General features: G+C 49.9%; 1 protein-coding gene across 1 annotated transcript in view; it reads right to left on the reverse strand.

The window, feature by feature from the left end:
- MAP3K21 (mitogen-activated protein kinase kinase kinase 21) overlaps positions 1-17,580 on the reverse strand; it is a 50,874-nt gene extending 33,294 nt beyond the window's left edge. The window contains exon 1 of the mRNA XM_045816963.1: positions 16,445-17,580. Coding sequence (XP_045672919.1) covers positions 16,445-17,261 — 817 coding nt within the window. The 5' untranslated portion in view covers positions 17,262-17,580. The remainder of the gene's footprint in view (positions 1-16,444) is intronic.
- Between the last annotated feature and the right edge of the window lie 1,775 nt (positions 17,581-19,355).

Here is a 19,355-nt window from a genome sequence, read left to right on the forward strand (position 1 = left end):
TTCCTCTCTTGCAGGGCTGACTCTCCTCTGCCCATAACCACGCGGAAATGCTCCCTGGCTTCCACGAGGCTCTAGGGCAGCCGCTCACCGATGTCTCTTCCTCCCGTTTGCTGCAAAGGAGGCAGTTTAAACCCGCTGAGTTTTCTTTCTTCTTCTTCTTTTTTTTATTTTTAAAAAAGATTGTATTATTTGTTTTTAGACAAAGGGGAAGGGAAGTAGAAAGAGAGGCAGAGAAACATCACTGTGTAGTGGCTTCTCGCACACCCCCTACTAGGGACCTGCCCACAACCCAGGCATGTGCCTGAGTCAGGGAATTGAACCCACAACCCTTATGATTTGCAGCCCAGCACACAACCACTGAGCTACACCAGCCAGGGCTAATCCTGCTGTGTTTTCTAACTGATGTCCTCACTCCTGCCTTAAAACCCTGCACTCCAACACAGAGCTCTGCCATCCCACTCCACACCCGGATACTCTGCAAACCCCCCTCCATTTCCCCGGCCACTACGTGACCTCTGGCCTCACTGTTTCAAAACTGGAGAATAGCACTAGACATCCTTCATGTTTCATTTCTGGAGCATGATCATACAGAGAACCATTTCCCCGAATGTTAGTTATAGGGAAAATCAACAATTGAAGGAGTCCATTCCATTGGTCAGGCACACCTATAGGCATCTTAATCAGGTCACCCCACTATAATTGTACAGGTATGTACTATTAATTATCTGGACTGAATAAGGAAACTAAAACCAGCCACATTGAGTCATCCGTCCAAGGTCACGCAACGAAGAGGCGGTGAGGCTCCAGCAGTCTGACCCCAGAGGCCAAGGTCCTAAGTGCCGCCGACTCTGCTCCGTTGGCAGTTTATATTGATTTTTCACAAGGGAAACCTCTCTCTGTTTTGGGCCCACGCTGCTTGCTGATCTCCTGTCACTGGACCTTGACTGAGTGGAGGCAGGTGTGGGGTGGAGTCCCGCTTCTGCTCCTGGCTGCTGTGGGGACCGTGATCATGTGCACCTCATGCAGCGGGAGTGAGGAGGGAGTTCACGCAAAGTGCTGAGAACGGTGAAATGCAGGGAGCGTTTCGTAAGGAGCATGCACTCGGGTGCGTGCACATGCACAAACATACACTTTTGTCAATGGGTTGCAAGTGTTTTTAGCAAATCTTCAAAACCAGTTTCTTGGCTGCTGGGAAATATGAGGTCTCTCGCAAGGCTTGAAGTTTCACTTTGCAATGGATTCACACGGCATTCACGGCATGTCATCAAACGTTTACAGTGGGCAATGGTCACAAAAGTCAAAGAACTGGTGCCGCTGGAGAGAGCCAGCATGGCTCTCCCTGTTGACGAGAAGGGGCATTTGAGTGGGGATATGTCGCCAATGCTGAGCGAGTGCTACTGTGTTCAACGTGTCTTCCCCAAGCGCTCTTCTCCCTGGGAGATCAGAGAGCGAGGACCCCTGGCCTAGGTTTCTACCCATCACATAGAGGCCAAGTCAGGGGGTCACACAGGTGCTAAGTAGCAAGGCCAAAACTCTTCCCATTTTCTTACTCATACACTTCTTGCCATACTCTGTAGTGAAGAATAGGGGAAGTATGTGGGGGTGGGGAGGGCTCAGTTCCGTGGAACAGCCTCTCATTCTTTCTGCCCACCTACACGATGCAAGGGCTAGCTTCCTTAGGTCACCTTTCCAGAGCATCCTACAAAATCGTGACTATTTCATCTTCCCAGGCATTCGTTATCCTCATATTGTTTCGCCGGTTACCTTTTCACCTGAAACGCATGGTCCTAAATTGCACACGAACTACCCAATGCCAGGAGCTGTATATTACAGCTGTCCCCTGTGATCCCCAGTGTCACCTAACAGAGTATCTTGAGCATCAGGCGTTAAATGGAGTAGTTTTCATTAACGACAATTGGATAGTTAGCACCAGTTCTGATGAGAATGTTGCCTACCATTGACCAATCCTTTTCTGTGTGGTTCTTTCCATTTGATCCTCATCCCTTGCTGTGAAGTGGCAATTGCGATTTCCAGTGTGGAGGTGGCGTCCCAGGTCGCAGGGCTACAACATACAGCCAGTTTCAGATGCCACCCGCGTCCCTGCGTCCTCAGTCCCTGTGCTGCCAGGGACACTGCGGGTTACCAGGGGGGCCAATCAACCAGAAACGTCCTTAGGTACCTTGTTTCACAGATTAATTTTTGAATTTTCTTCCCTCCAGGTCAGCCTGAGGTATATTTATTTCCACGTCTTGCTCCTCGTGTTTATAAAAAAAATACCTAACCCCATATTCTTAAACCACAGAAGCAAAACAAAACCCAACATAATTAGCTACTTGTATTACATTTTTTCCATTATAATATTACTAATTTCACTTCTAAACAGTGATTATTCTTACCACCAAAAAAGACTCCACGTTAGTGATTAAAATGGCTTTCCAAGACATTTCAGAGGCATTAATTAGCTCCTCATTCTCATAAAGATGTACACAGGGAGGGGTGCGGATGTGTGATGAAAGCATGCATTAAAAAAATTCCAGGCCCCCCTCCCCCCACCTCAGGGATGGCCTGGCAGCCCTTGAGAAGCAAAGGCCAAAGAAAGGCAGCTCTAAAATAAGTGAAAACAGAACTAAAAATGAGAACTAGAACCGAAGCATTTAAAAGGAACTGCATTTCTACATAAAGGTCGCGGTGCAGCGAGCTCTCAGCAGCCTGGGCACTGATGGTCTCCGCACCTCCCCCAGCCCCAGCCCCACAGCCTCCCCAGGAGCCAAGTGCTTCCATGCTTTGAACTCACAGAAAACAAGTTAAAATAACACTCTGAATGTCAAGTTTAGAGTCCCATGAAAGGCCTATTGTTTGGGAGTCTATTTCAGAGGTGTTCAGCAAAATTCCTGAAATTCCTTATCTTTTGGGCAAAGTGACCGAAACCAAAAATAGCTGGTGCCCCAACAGGTAACAGAATGGGGCAGCTGGCCAGGTTTCAGCCTAAGGACACGAGGTTGGATGCCAACTTCCGCTTCCTGTCACTCGCCGGGGAGGGCGCCAGGCACCGCTGCCCCCTGGAAGGTACAACCTGCAGACCAGGCAAAGCGACCTTTTCTGGCCACAGGCACGGTAAATTCCTACTAGTAACCTAGCGACAGTGTCGGAGCCCCTTCTGCAGCACTTCAGTGACGATCTCTGACCCCTGTTCGCCCTGGTCTTTGCAGTCCAGCCTTTACAACCTTGCCCTTAGCCTACTTACTCAACCATGAGGCACTTGGTTTTCCCGGCTCCTTTGAAGTTTCACTTGGGTATTTTCAGAATTATGGCATATAAGGCATACTTTTTTTTTTTTAAAAAAAAGGGAATTACAATGCATTCACTCTATTTTCTCAACATTTATGGGATTGCTATGTCCAAGTTCCACGCGAGTCAAATGGGTTCATTTTGATTAATCTTTAACCACAAACATATTATCACCAAGAGAAAGTCAGAAGAAAGAAAACGAGCGGGGAGAGGCAACAACGTGAAAGCGTAGAGTAACAAACACCCCTTTCTCTCAGGCTAAGATATAAATAAGGCGACTCCATGAATTTCAACTCGGAACAATCAACCATTTACAGGGAATAAATGCTAACTTTCTAAGTTCACCAAGCAGCCCCCATTTTTTTTTTACATTTCTGTCCATCTGTCCTCACCCCCACCTCCCCGACATGCACGCCACTCACGCTCACTCACACCCAGGTTTATGGAATCGAGTCCAGACCTTCACCCTGGACTTCCAGGTCCTTCCACCGCAGCTACATGAGCTTTTCTGTTCTTCCCGTACTCTCCAAAACGACCCGCCCCCGCCCCCTGACAATTCTGGGCACTAAGAGCCATTTCTAACAAACACACCCCCCACACCTGTCCTGTACCCCCTTGTGTGTGCTATATGGCTGTCTCCCCATCCGCCCTGCAGAAAAACAGCACTGGAACCCTCGGGTGCCCCTTAAGCATCAGGGCAGAAGCATGGGGTTCCCACCGGTCTACTCACTGCCGAGACCACTCCCAAGTCCACAGCCTCTGAGATCTCAGCTTCTCTTTCCACGAAGGGAGTGAGCGCCTTCCACACTCTTCCTGCTCCAACAGTGTGTGAGTCTCTAAACACCACCTCCCCTGGCACCTTCCCTTGGAACCTCAGTGGGACGTTCTCTGCGTTTCTAAGCGGTGTCACGCTCAAACACTGCCTTATCATACTGCTTGGTCTCGTCTCCCTAAGCGAAGCATAAGGACAGACGTCTGCCAAAGGACAGATGGCACCTCCCTAATCTTCCGTCTGTCTGTACAGCAACTAGCATTTTTTTTATATTTTATTTATTTTTTGAGAGAGAAGAGGGGAAGAGGAGGAGAAAGAGGGGGAGAGAAACATCAATGTGCGGTTGCCTCTCATGCATCCCTACTAAGGACCTGGACCACAACCCAGGCATGTGCCTTGACTGGGAATCAAACCAGCAACCTTCTGGTTTGCAGGCCAGTGCTCAATCCACAGAGCCACACCAGCCAGGGCTAACTAGCATTTTTATATGCTCACTAAATATCCATTAAACAAAAGAGTAAATGAAGACTGTAGGGGAAGGAGTACGAAGAAGACGAGTTACAAGCGTTTTCATGTGAAGTCAGCAGCTCGTCATACAACACGAACTGGAATAGTACTAGGAAAGAGAGACTGCTCCGAAGAATCCTTACGACAGGACCGTTACTTGAATGCCAACCCATCAGCAGCATCCGATAGGGCTGATCACCCCTCCCTGAAACACGGTCTTCTCTGGCCTTCAAGGCACCGGGTTTTCCTTCCTACTCCAGCGGCTCCCTTTTCTGGCTCCTCCTTATCTCCCTGAGCTCTAATTCCCGGATACCTCCAGGACTCAGTCCTTGGGCCTCTGGTCTTCTCTGCCAGCACGCACTCCCCAGAGAGTCGCAGCCGATCTCTCAGAGCGTTAATTCCCCCTCCACGCCGGTGAGCCCCGGATGCTTACCTCCACCTTGGGCCCCTGCAGTCTAGTCTCAGAACCGCAGCCGATGCGACCCCGTGAAAATGTCAGTCACGGCCCAGCCCTCAGCTCAAAACTCTCCAGTGTCCCAGGGAAGTCAACGGCCTTGGGGGACCTAGGAGACCCTGCATGACCTGACTCCCCCACAGTCCCAGCCCTGTCCTACTGTCCCCTCCTACTGATTGTTTAATGTCTGTGTCACCCACTGGAACGCACATGTCGCCAGGGGAGGGATCTGTGCCTGCTTTGCTCACTTCAGAACACCCGGGGCCTGGGAGAGCCCCTGGGACACAGAAACCGATCGGTAAGTGACTGTAAAATACAAACGACATGCGGGCCTACTACGCGCAAGGAGACAGACTCTGCAAAGAAAATGCCCGCGTGGTCAGGTGAACCAGAGCCTTCCACTGCTCTCACCCCGCACATGAAAGGCACTGGGCCCGCCTGCCCCGGCCGCACTCAATGCTCATGGTCGGCACACGGAAAACGCCTCCCGTTTCGTTGTGTGTGAAGTCTAGTTCTGTATTTCTATCGCCTTAGGATTTCAAACAAAATAAACTCCTTAAGATCACCCTGAGCCAATAATAACCGAAACATCACAGGTGCGATCAAGGTACTTCCCCAAATGACACGTGATTTGCTCCTTTTCCAAGAGCTTGAAACAATGTCCTAGTATTGACCCTGGTCGTGAAACAGTTACAGCAGCAAGTCGGTACTGTGTGCCTCCTCCTTGACCCTCCACTTATCAGCCCGAGTTACCGGCAGACCTGCCAAAGCGCCCAGATGGCAGCGCTCCGACAGAGAACAAAGCCCAGGACTGTTTCCTCCTCCTGCTGGCTGGCGGGGCAGCCGGGCAGCCAGACAGCAAAGCCCCTCGCCCCCAGCTGAGGCGAGTGAATATATGATTACACCTCACTGTATTTTGCAGAATGACTGACAATAATGATCTTAGGTTAAAAAGTGTCCCAGAAAACTTAGGTATCAATGAATTCACACACAAAAAATTAGGAAATATCAAAGGTACTCAAAGTTTTTCTTTGTTTAGAGCCATACATATGTATCTATACATATATATAGTATATTTTATTGATGATGTTATTACCGTTGTCCCACTTTTTCCCCTACCCACCCCCTGCCCAGTACCCTCCTTCCCTCCAGCAATCCCCACTGAACTCATGTCCATGGGTCGTGCATGTAAGTTCTTGGGCTTCTCTATTTTCTATGCTATTCTTAACCTCCCCCTGTCTATTTTGCATCTACCGATTTGTACTTCTTCATCTCTGCACCTTTTCCCTCATTCTTTCCCTTCCCTCTCTCAGCTGATAACCCTCCAAATGATCTCCATACCTATGACTCTGTTCCTGTTCTGGGTGTTTGCTTAGTTTTTGTTTGTTTCTTTGTTTTAATAGATTCGGTTGTTGATAGTTGTAAATTCATTGTAAAAATTCTTTTTAATGTTCATAGTTTTGATCTTTTTCTTAAACAAGCCCCTTTAACGTTTCATGTCATAATGGCTTGGTGATAACGAACTCCTATAGCTTTACCTTGTCCAGGAAGTACTTTATCTGCCCTTCCATTCTAAATAATAGCTTTGCTGGATAGAGTCATCTTGGATGTAGGTCCTTGCTGTTTATCACTTTGAATACGTTTTGCCAGGCCCTGCTGGCCTGCAAAATTTCTTTTGAGAAATCAGCTGACAGGCTTATGGGAACTCCTTTTTAAGTAACTCTCTGCTTTTCTCTTGATCCTTTTAAGATTCTTCCTTTATCTTTAACCTTTGGCATTTTAATTATGATGGGTCTTGGCGTGGTCCTCTTCGAGTCCAACTTGTTTGGAAATCTCTGTGCTTCCTGGACTTGTGTGTCTATTTCCTTTGCCAAATTAGGGAAGTTTTCTTTCATTATTTTTTTCAAATAAGTTTTCAACTTCTTGCTCTTTCTCTTCTCCCTGTGAATGGCGACCCTATGATTTGGATGTTGGCACATTTGGAGATGCCCCAGAGTCTTCTTATACTATCTTCATTTTTTTTTTTAAATTCTTGTTTCTTCTTTTTGTGCTGGTTGACTGTTTATGTCTTCCTTATGTTCCAATTCATTGATTTGAATCCTGGCTTCCTTCCCTTCACTGATGGTTCCCTGTAGATGTTTCTTTATGTCACTTAGTATAACCTTCATTTGTTCCTTCATGTGGTTGTCGAGTACTCAATGAGATCTTTCAGCATCCTGATCACCAGTGTTTTGAACTCCGCATCTGATAGGTTGGTTATGTCCATTTTACTCTTTTTCTGGGGCTTTGTTCTGTTCTTTCATTTGGGCCATAGTTCTTTGTCTCCTCAACTGGGCAGCCTCACTGTGTTTGTTTCTGTGTATTAGGTAGAGCTGCTTTGACACCCTGTAAAGTGTGTGGGGCGGAGCCTTAGGTAACCACCAGGGTAGGGCAACCCACTTCACGGATTTGTGGCTCCATGTGGGGGGAGGGCTTGGAGAGGGGACTGTGCGGCTGCCTGGTTTCTGGGGGTTTGCCCGGCACTCACCCCGTTTCCAGTCACTTCACCCACTCCCCATTTGTGACTGGCACGCTTACAGCTATTGCCCTGGTGTTGAGCCCCAGAGTGGATGGTTTTGCATATGTTTTAAAACCACATGGGCCCTTCAAGCAAAGTTTTCTGAAATTTTTTCCGTTTCTTCTGCCGCCCAAACCCCCACTGGTTTTTACAGCCAGAAGTCATGGGGATTTACCTTCCTGGCTCTGGGACCCTGGGCTGTGCCGTCTGGCCTGGGGCGGTGATGGCGGCTCCCAAGGTGTCCCTGCCAGTTTTTCTCCACCACACGCGAATGTGGGACGGGGAGACTTTGTGTGCCCGTTCCCCTGCCACTGCCGCCTCTCCACGCCACACCGTCACCTCTCCTCTCCACGCAGGTCTCACCCCATCTCCATGTCTCTGCCCCTCCTACCCATCAGGATGGGTGCAGTTTCTTTTTTTTTTTAAGATTTTATTTATTTATTTTTAGAGAGGGAAGGGAGGGAGAAAGAGAGAGAGAGAGAGAAACATCAATGTGCGGTTGCTAGGGGCCGTGGCCTGCAACCCAGGCATGTGCCCTGACTGGGAATCGAACCTGCAACACTTTGGTTCGCAGCCCACGCTCAATCCATTGAGCTACGCCAGCCAGGGCTTTTTTTTTTTTTTAAGATTTTATTAGGATGCGGTTTCTTTAAATCCTTGGGTGACAGACTTCCATATAGTTTGATTTTATGATGGTTCTGCATGGTATTTGTTTTGAGATTTAGTTGTAATTCTTTCCAGTGGTTGAACGAGGAGGCCAAGCATGTCCACCTATGCCTCCATCCTGATCAGAAGTCAAAGTGTTTCTAAGCAATATATAAAAACAAAACTGTCACCATTGTGGCTTATAGTTTATTAAGTGTTCTGACATATGCCAGCAGTCAGCAAGCTATGTCCCGTGGGCCAAATTCAGTCCAGTGCCTATTTTTATAAATAAAGTTTTATTGGAACACACATACGCTCATTTGTTTTCACACTGTCTTTTTTTATTTTTATTTTTATTTTTATTTTTTAGAGAGGGAAGAAAGAGAGAGAGAGAGAAACAATCAATGTGCGGTTGCTGGGGGCCATGGCCTGCAACCCAGGCATGTGCCCTGACTGGGAATCGAACCTGCGATGCTTTGGTTCGCAGCCCGTCACACTGTCTTTTGATGCTCTCGGCTACAACGGCACAGTTGAATGTTGCAACACAGACTTTATGACCTGCCAAGCCCAAAATACTGACTATCTGGACCTTTACAGGAAAAGTGTGCGGACCAGGTGTACACCATCTCACTGACCCTCACGGCACCCTATGCAGGGACTCGGGGCCCACGGGCCCACAGCTGCGGAGCAGTGGAGTCAGAGATCAGACACCACAACAGCACGACATGCCCCCGTGTCACAGGGACAGAGTCTTAGCGATGTCCCTTCCCCTGGGGATAAACACCCAGAATAAGCCACCCATATTCTCCCAGGTGGCTGCTATGACCAACCATCCCATGTCATCAGTTAACAGGATGGGGGATAAGTCTGTGGCTGTGAAGGATTTATGTAACAACCCAGACAACCATGGGAAGGAACCCACAAACCTGGTCCTTCGAATAGCAGTTGCCAAACTCAGCTCTACATTTGAATTATTCAGAAGCCTTTAAAAAATATCATGCAGCATCAAAAGCTCCGATGCACTGATGGATGGATAGGGTTCGATCTGTGTGAAAGTAACTGAGTTAAATGTTAATGGCAGGATCCAGGTGTTCCCCTAAGTTCCTTCAAGCTCTGTATAGTTGAAGATTTTCAAAACAAAATGTTCCAAAGAAAAAATGTATCGCTTGTTTCCAAGCAAAGTCAGCTGGACTGGAGCATCCAAAAACGACACAGGGAACGTTACCTTGTTAAAGCCCCTCGGGGGAGCTGCTGACGGGCTCCAGGCGTGGGAGTGGCTGCTGCGCAGCGCCACTCTCCACCAGCACAACCAGGTGTCTAGCCCAGGGCTCCTCAGAGTGTCATCTGGGGCCCCCCGAGGGTCCCTAAGCTGGCAACAGCTCCAATGCAGAAGCAGATATGAATCTCCATGTGTCTTCTATCAGGTGTCCTCCCTAAAATGGTCTTAGAAAATACGGAGTCCCCCACCCCTACTTAAAATGCTATGTTAACGTGTAATGGGACTATTCTTATTTTCCTATTATTAACTATCTTTAAATATTTCTAATATGGTAAATATCAACAGCTCTAGCCTCCATAAACCAAAGTTCTTTCAGGCCCTGATAACAAACACTTGAGGACTGTTCATGGAGCCCATCATGCAGAAGATAAAAGCTCTGATTCTGGAGCTGGAAGTCCTGGATTCAAGTCTCTGGCGAGCCAAGGGACCTCGATAAAGACTATTCCTCCCTGGCTTCAGTGCCGCCCCTGTAAAATGGCGACAATTAAATGACCTAGCCCAGAGGTCGCACTGAGGGATAAATAAGGCTAGAGTGTGGGCTGTACGCAGCGCCCAGTAAGCATCATATAAACATTAGCTCTTGTTCCTGTTACTGCTATTATTCGGCTAAAGCACTTGACATGAAGTGGTCATTGAAGAATATGGATTTAAAGAAAGAACTAAATTCACACTACTGGGGTCAACCGTACAAGCTGAAGTGTCAGGCTCTGAAACAAAACCAGCACAAGTTTTCCAGCCTTCCCGGAGCCCTCCTTCTGCCCCCCAGAATTCCGTCATGAAGGTGTCTCCCCCTTTGGGGAGCCCCTCTAGTACTGCAGAGGGTTTGGGGCAAATATTTGGAATTGAGATCATCAGCCAGACATAGTAAATCTGGTCATTATTTTCTCAGTCTGGTGAACCAGAGAGAGAGAGAGAGAGAGAGAGAGAGCCCTGAATTATTAACTCACTAAACAAACAGTGACCATAAAAACTGGGCTGGTCCAAGGCAATAAACAACCCGCACCACACCGATGTCTGAGCATCTCACGGCCCTGCCACGAATCCGCGGTGGTAAAGTCATGAAGCAAATGATCCCGAGCTTACTTTTTTTCTTTGTAGTTGTTTATGTTTCAGCAGATCTATCCACTTTCCTCCTCAAAATCTTCAGCCGCTCATTCTCACCCGTGGAGAGTGGACACATCGCAGCGCGCATTCAAGGTCCCCACTGTGCAGTGCATGCTCAATGCCTGTCTCCTGCCCACAACCCCCCACCCTCCCTCTACCTTTCATCCTGGCCACACCCAGCCTGTCACTTTCCCCTCAAAAACCCCTATGCTTTCCTGCCAGTATGTATCCAACTGCCTTGGAAGAGTTAAAGAAACATTAAGCAGATTTTTTTTTCCTACAAGACTTCCGTCCACTCCAAGAAAGGGATTCAGTATACAGTATCAGAAATCAAGAAATTCAGGTCCAATGAGGTTATATAACTCGCCCAAGGTCACGCAGCTCGTAAATGATGACACCGATATTCAAACACTGGTCTGAGTGACTTCCAGTAACTGTAGCATTCTAGAAAAACCAACGCTCCTTCCAGTAACTGGCTGGTCTGGAAAGGTTCGGCATGTACGCGCTGGTGTGAGAACCAGGTGCCTGCGGGCGGCCTCCTGAAAGGGAGGGCTATTTCCCTGCCCTCTGCCTTTGCTGTGCTGACAGACCTGATGACCATGAAAGTGACCTCACATGAGCCCTGGCTGGCGTAGCTCAGTGGATTGAGCTCGGGCTGTGAACCAAAGTGTTGCAGGTTCGATTCCCAGTCAGGGCACATGCCTGGGTTGCAGGCCACGGCCCCCAGCAACTGCACATTGATGTTTCTCTCTCTCTCTTTCTCCCTCCCTTCCCTCTCTAAAAATAAATAAATAAAATCTTTAAAAAAAGGAAGAAACACTGAAACACCAATACAAAAGAACCTTTGCACCCCGATGTTCATAGCAGCACAATTTACAATAGCTAGGTGCTGGAAGCAACCTAGATGCCATCAGTAAATGAATGGATCATAAACTGTGGTACATTTACACAATGGAATTCTGTGCAGCAGAAAGAAAGAAGGAGCTCCTACCCTTTGCAACAGCGTGGATGGAGCTGGAAAGCATTATGCTAAGCGAAACAAGCCAGGCAGTGAAAGACAAATACCATATGATCTCACCTTTAACAGGAACCTAAACAACAAAACAAAGAAACAAGCAAAATATAACTGAAGACACTGAAATAGGGGACAGACTGATAGTGACCAGAGGGGAGAGAAGAGGGAATTTCAGGGGGGCATGGGTAGGGTTTACAGGAACAAATTTAAAGGACACATGGACAAAAACTAGGGGTGGGGGGTAATGGGAGGGAAGTGGGAAGGGTTGGGTGGGTGGGATGGAATCTGAGTAAATGGGAGAAAACTGTACTTGAATAATGATTAAAATAAAATTTAAAAAAAAGGAAGAAAATGACCCCACATGGACACTGAAGAGTCAGTTTCCCAAGGCAGAACTAAACACCTGCCCCCTCACAACGATAAAACACAAGAGGGGCCTATGTTTTTGATACACAAGCAGGAGAATGGAAGGGGAAGGTGGGGTGACCCTCTGTGATTGCTGTTCTTCTGACAACCGGTCCTTGGGCAGGCTGTGTTTCCGAAGCAGGTTGGCTCCGTAGCCACTGGGATATCGGGGCTGATCCCCCTGTGTCCCTTGGAGCAGGAAGTGGCCGCGGTGGCGTGAAGCGACACGTCTGGAGGGAAAGGGGCAGACGGAGAAGGAAGGCGTGCAGGTCTTTTACCTGATCGCAGCATAATTAATAGCTCCTCCGAGTCACTCTTAAAAGCTTTTTAAGCACCTTAGAGATTACATTTGCTATAATTTTCTCAAATAGTTCCTTTATGTACATTGTACTAATGAGAAAAGCTAAGAAGAATTAGATTCCTTTTGTAGGTTTTTTTTTTAGTTAGAGCTCTAAATTATATTTCGTAATAAATATTTATGTCCATTTATAGACTGTAGATGCTGTTGATAATGATATAGATAACGATTATTCCCAGAAGGCTAAAATAATCAGCATAAAAAGTTGCTTAATCATTGAAATAAAAAGTATAAAAGTAAGCAGCTACCTAAACTTGTGGTTCAGTTTCTCATGGGATGTTTATTTTCTACTTTTACAAAAAGGATGGAATACAGTAAGCAATATTAAAAAAAAAGGAATCATAATTATGCCACACAATCTTCTTTCAATCCTGAGCTGTGCCAGGATAAACAAAACACTTCGATGAATTCTCATAATTCGAACCTTCCTCGGCAGCTCACACACTGTTCTATTTTATCTCCATGCCTCTCGAGGACTTCCTGGAAACCAGGTCCACCGCACCCACGCTCGGCCGCGCCAACAACGCCTGCTCCAGCCTGGGCAACCTGGCCAGCCCTGGCTCAGGCCACCTGTGGGTCCGCCCTCCAGAGCAGCCGCAGCAGCCTTTACACACACAAATCAGACCGCCCCGCTCCTCCCGGCGCCAGGCGCACGGCTCGCGGTGGGCGGCACTCAGAGCGCACGGCCAGGGGGTCCGGGTGGGTCGCCACCCGCCAGGACCACCACGTTGACCGCCTCCGCACTTTCCACTTCCGCCACATTCCACGGTGTCCCCAGGCTTCATCTTCCTTCCGCCTGGATCTTTGGTGACCCTTGCCTCCTGCTGGCCACGTCTCTGTTTGCGTCACGCCCTCGGAGCCGCCTGCCCCCACGACCGCGGTCCCAGCAGCCCCCGCCCTCCTGCCCCACACCACGCTTGATTCTCTTGAAAGCACGTACTAACGTGTCATCGCACGGCTGCCATCTACCTTCCTCGGCAGACTGCGTCCTGTGCCGGACGGGATATGGTCATCGGCTTTGCCACTGTGTCCCTGGGGCCCACCCAGGAGTCCCTGGTGCGGAAGGGACACCCACAACGTGTGGATGAGTAAGTTCCAGCTCACCATGATTTTTCCGTTCCCTGACTGCATTTAAACCTGGCCAGGTTCACTGCAAACCCAGGTTGCACCGCGCTGCTGGCTAGGCGCTGCTAACTAGGCACTGCACAGAGAGAGATTTAGCGAACTGTTTTCTGCTTACCGTGTATCCCCGGAGCAACAGGGCCCAGCACATTTTAACAACATAAATGAGCTTAAAACCTGCAGAGTTGGCTCTGTTTTCAATCTTTTGCTGTCAGTTAGAAAGGGACAAAAGTGCTTGTGCCATCACAGCATCTGAGGTATTATTTCGACATAAACATCGTCTCAAACCACATGATAAAACTGAAAAAGACCCAAGAGAAAAGAGGCGAGAAAATCTATCAAGACCTATTATCTTCCTTCGACAGATTTAAACATTTGTTTTAAACAGTAGTTTCCACTCACTTGGTTCCAAGTAGCCTTATACTGACTCTGTGTTACCGGAGTAGACTGCAGAATTAAAAAAAAATCAATATTGATTTTAAAACCTTGTTTACATTACCAGTAAGTCACTACCCCCACAAGCAAATAGCAAATGGAGTCAAACAAAATGCACTGTAACAGAGCAAGATGTTATGGCTTCACCTATCACAAGAGAATTCCAAAGTCTCTGCGCTGATTCCTCACATACTTTATGCCAGAGGGCCAGGGCAAGCAAGGTGCGAGGTGCCGTGATTCGCACATTGCAGGCCCTATTCAGAATGCTCACGTCACAGTAATTTAAGGACTATACTGAATGGCCGTATTGTAACGAGTATTTGGCTAGGCTAGCGACCTAGCCAATTAAGTCTTTTTAATAAAAAGTGCAAAATGTTAACACAAAGGCAACCCTGCCTGACAATTAGAGAAAATTAAAATGCTCCAGGAAATTTGTTTTGATGGTGGAAAGTCTTTCAAAAACTAAGCTGCAACGTATAATCACCTTCAAATTACATAAGATCTACCACGGACCCAGTAGTGGGTTCCACTGTACAAGTTTTTCCAGTGTCAGTAAAAACTATTTAACCATAGTTATTATTCCATGGCCATGTTATTTCTTTTTTACTACTGAATGGTATTAGTTCTTTAAAAGTTTTTAATTTATATTTAAAGGTCCATGATTGCAGCATGGGTTCATCTCCCTCTCTATGCTTGGACAAACACTAGCAAACACACTGTTCCTTGCGGACAACTCCCATAGACTCCCGAGTATGATTACAACCCCCCAAAAGACAGACCTTCTGGTCTGAGGACCAATGCAATCCCGATCTTTTGCCTGTGTTGGGGATCTGATGTTCTGCCGCAGAAGGCACCTGTGGAATGCCGGGCTCTGTGAGAATCACAGGGTCGCTGTGATTGCTAAGACAGGGGGCAAGCGTTCACGCTGCCACTGTCTTTAAAGTACCTGGTTCTGTGGAAAACCTGGGCAGACACAGGCTTATGGGACACACGGACAGGCTTGTTCTTTGGCAGCAGGTTAAACATGGCTTTTCCTAAAAGCGTATTTTAGGAAATAAGCGCCAAGCAGTAGCAAAGATTGCCAGGTTTGAAGCATTAACCAAAATAAATGCTTTAAAATTTGTACTGTGTCTACCATACACAGCCCCAAAGTAAATAACTGTGGAGCCCTCCCAGCGGCCTCCGTCAGAACTCTAATGTACACAAAACACTATCGCAGCCACTTCACTACGCCGTATTTTGTTCAGATTTGCTCCTGTTACTTCAGCAGTTGCAATCTAAATGATAAGACAAGGGGTTCCTGGGAGTCATAAAATAAACCCCAAAGTATTAAATGTTTATACAAAGTTACCAACAAATTATTTACAGCTCTCATAATCAAAATGCTACCTTGGTCACCGTCAAGTCAATTTCAGGGCTGAAGGATTTTGAATGGGGAAAAAACATCTACACAAACACACAACAAACGTATCATATCTCCTTGTCACTCTTCTTTCTGCAGACTTGGGGAAGGACAATGTTTCCAGTTGAGTTAGCTCCTGTCCTAGCAGGTTTTACAAGGTTGAGAGACATGCAGCTGTGGCAGCCAGTGCCAGTTCTGACTGCATCCTTTAACCTGTCGCAAGATTTCATCTCATTCTAAGAATACTGAGTGATTTCCCATATCGAAGAACCAGCTTCAAGCAGCAATTCTACTGGCTCTTCTACATGGTGAAATACAATAGTATGTGTGTTCAGTTTAGCTGTCAGTTCTTTACTGACATCTGGAAAACCGACCCAGATTTATAAAGAAAGCAAATGATACAGGCCAGGTCTTCAGGATTTCAAGGAGCTGTGCAAGGACAATGAACTTGCCCTTCATCAACCCAAATGTGCTCGATGTCGAAAACTGGTGCTTCTTATCTGGAGGTTATTCACCAGCACTCACACTACCCAACCAATACTAAAAGCACACTTCTTGAACAGAGACCTCCGAGTGGAAAGCCCTTGGAAACGTCAAAGGGCACGGGGCCACACTTAAAGTGGGAGAGGAGCATCCTCAATAAGCGCTTGGGAAGCTGAAGGAAAGGGGTGTTTGATGAAAGTCACTAGGCCAGAAGGAGGGCCAGGGGGTTCCGCATAACCCGAGGAAGGCCTCGGTTTGCAAAGTTCTACCCAAACGAACAAACCACACTGGTAACTAAAGGCTAAACAGCACCATTAAGTTTCCAAAAGACCCAGCATATGTCACAAGTGTTTGCAATCAAGTCTGATCTGCATTTGTAAAACAGGCACCCAAAAGCAAAGTCAAGGTTAGTGTGTCACCTGTCCCAAAGAAAGTCACCGAAGAGTGTGGCGGGACCTCTGAGTACTGGAAGGCCTGCTCAGGAGGTGCAACCCCGCCTCATTCCACCTGGCAGTGGGCCCCGGGAGCCCGCCCAGCTCTAGCACCAGGGTGGGCTGTGCTGGGCATGGCTACGTACCGACCCCTAACCCACCCCCACCCCGCCCCAGTCCCACTTACTGTTGCTGGACTTGAGGTCCCGGTGAAGGATGGGCACCACGGCCTCCTCGTGCAGGTAGAGCATGCCGCGCGCGATCTGCACCGCCCAGTTGACCAGCACGTGCGGGGGGATGCGGCGCGCGCAGCGCGGGCCGGGGGCGCGCGGATCCGGGGCAGCGTTGGCGGCCGCCAGCGCGCGGTTGAGCGCTCCTCCGCGAGCGAATTCGAGCACCAGGCAGAGGTGGGGCTGCCGCAGGCACACGCCGCGCAGCTCGATGATGTTGGGGTGCCGCAGCATGGCGAAGAGCCGCGCCTCCCGCAGCACGCTCTCGGCCGCCGCTGCCGCGTCCTGCTCCAGGTCCCGGCGCGCCGCCTTCACCGCCACCTCCTGGCCCTGCCAGGTGGCTCGGTACACCTGCCCGAAGCCGCCGGCGCCGATGAGCTCCTTGAGCTCAAGGCGCTCAAAGTCGACGTGCACGGGCGAGCCGGGCCGCGGTGGTGAGCTGGAGGGTGGCTGTACTGGGAGAGCGGTCGGGCGGCACGGCGCCACGTAGTTGGCTGGGAAGATGCCCAGGCGCCGCTGCACCTGGCCGGCCCACCAGCCCTCGTCGCCGGACACGGCGGCATCCTGGGACAGCACTTCCACCAGCTGGCCGCGCCGGAGGCTCAGCTCGTCCTCGCCGCGCGCCTCGTAGTCGTACAGCGCGGCCCACAGCCCCACGCCCGCCGAGGCCGAGCCACTGGAGGAGGCGGACGACGACGATGCGGAGCCGGCGGGGGCGCCTGGGGCCGGGGATACCGGCCTGTCGGCTGCGCCCTCCGCGCCCGGCAAGGCCATCGGGGACGGCCGTGAGGGTGCGAGCAGAGCGCGGGGCGGCGGGCTCAGCCTCCTGTGCGGCCGTGGGCGCGCATGGTCCGGCGGTGTCGCCTCGGCGCCCCGGGAAGGCAGGGAGGAGGGATCGGGGCTCGGGTACGGCGAGGGATCGCGGGCCCACGATCCGGAGAACCTGGCCTCAGCCACCGTTCCTCTTCAGCCGCTTCTGCTGCTGCAGCGGTCCCCACGCCCGCGGGGGCTCCAGCACCATGGTGGCGCCCTGGGCCTGCGGCGGGCCTGCAGTTCACTCAGCCCGGCAGCCTCCTGGGACCGCCCCTGCAGGACCCGCCCCCCGCTCCTCCCCGGCCCGCCCGCCGCCCAGTGCCGGTCACGCCCCCTCCGGGCCCGCCCACAGCCCCGGACCCACCACGCCCCCTCGGGGCTCCCCTACCTCCGCTGCTGCTGGCGACCCGGACTCCTTTGGGCCGCACCCACTTGGCCCAGAAGGCGGAGCAGGCGGGGCTCAGCAAAAAGTTTGCGGGAAAGTTAAAATTAAGCCAACAGTGAGGGTCCGGGAGTTCACTCTTCCCCCAAAAGCAGTAACGGCGCAGGAAGACGGTCGAGGGCTGGAGGTCGTGACGGGAAGGTGGGTTGCGGCTCCCGAGCGTCACCGCGCGTCCCAGTACAGGCTGCCGACCAGATCCGAGCGCGGCTCCGGGCCTCTGTGCCCGGCCGTGGGTACGCGAATCCACCTCGCAGCAAGAGGGGCCTGGATTACAGACCGCCGTGCGGTGAGCTGCGGATCCGGACAGCCCCCAAGCTGTAATTCGCGTTAGGTGGCCCCCGTTTGTCTTTTGTGTTTACTGTTTACGCAAATGGGGAAGGACTACCTGTCCTCTGTGAGCCCACAGGTGAGTGAGTTTAGAAGTCACAGGCACTGGCCACGATCGGGTGCTGGAGCCTCGGCCTTACCTACACCCGGGAAAGGCGACTAGAACAGAGCCGGCGCAGAAACTCCAGGGCTGGCAGCTACGCTGACTGCTCATTTGCAGGTGTTTCCCCGACCCAGCCTCCCGGGGACTTCCTCCTCTCCGCCCCATTCTCCCTCCATTCTGCCCCGTGTACAGTTTCTTCCACAAGCGTGAGGGGCCGCCATCAACCACAGACACGCGATTGTCCTCTTTATTTGATGGGATGTTGGAGGAAACCGCGACAGGTGTGAATCCACCTGATTTTTCCCTATGTATCGAGTACTCTGTGTATGACACCGTGCTATGGATCTGGGGTTTCAAAGCCCTACCTAGCTCTAGAGATACCAGAGAATAAAGTTCCAGGACAGGCGAGTAAGCCGAGTGTCCTGGACTCCGGGCGGAGGAGCAATTTAATAGGCCTGTGGGCCCTGGGGGATGCTGTGTGTTGCTGGAGCTAAGTATGACTGGGACTCACAGAAGACACAGGGAGAAGGCTCACGCTGGTGCAGCTCACTGGGTTGGGCGCGGGCCTGCAAGCCTAAGGGGCTCCCGTTTGATTCCCAGTCAGGGCGCATGCCTGGGCTGTGGGCCAGGTCCCCCAGTAGGGAGTGAGCCAGAGGCAACCACACATTGATGTTCCTCTCCCTCTTTCTCCCTCCCTTCCCCTCTCTAAAAATAAATAAATAACCTTAAAAAATCCCTGAAGTGTGGGTACTTTACTACCAATAACATTGAGTCACAGGAAGAGAAATGTCTTATCCTTTCAGTTCCTTTCAGTCCGTTCGATTACACCATTTACTGGCTGTGTGACCTTGACCCAATTCCTTCACTTCTCTATGGTTCAGTTTCCTCATCTGTAAAATGGGAAAAATAATACAGTATGGGCCTCAGAGGGCAGTTGGGAAGATTGAATGGATTAATAGATGTAAAGGCTTGGGAAGGCGCTTAGCACATAGTAAGTTCTCAGTAAACATTAGGTCTCGTTAAGACCTCTTTCAATAAAGGGGCCCAGCAGGTCTCCGGTCAGTCTCTTTGGCAAACATAGTTTCTCACTGTTTTGCTTTTCTAGTATTTACATTCATGGTTGCCTTCTGTTATGGCAAGTAATATGGGTGTTCCATTTGCAGCAATGAACATAAGGTTCTTC

Source organism: Phyllostomus hastatus, unplaced genomic scaffold, assembly GCF_019186645.2.
Source record: "Phyllostomus hastatus isolate PE091 unplaced genomic scaffold, TTU_PhHast_1.1 phas_contig_148, whole genome shotgun sequence".
NCBI classification, from domain to species: domain Eukaryota; kingdom Metazoa; phylum Chordata; class Mammalia; order Chiroptera; family Phyllostomidae; genus Phyllostomus; species Phyllostomus hastatus.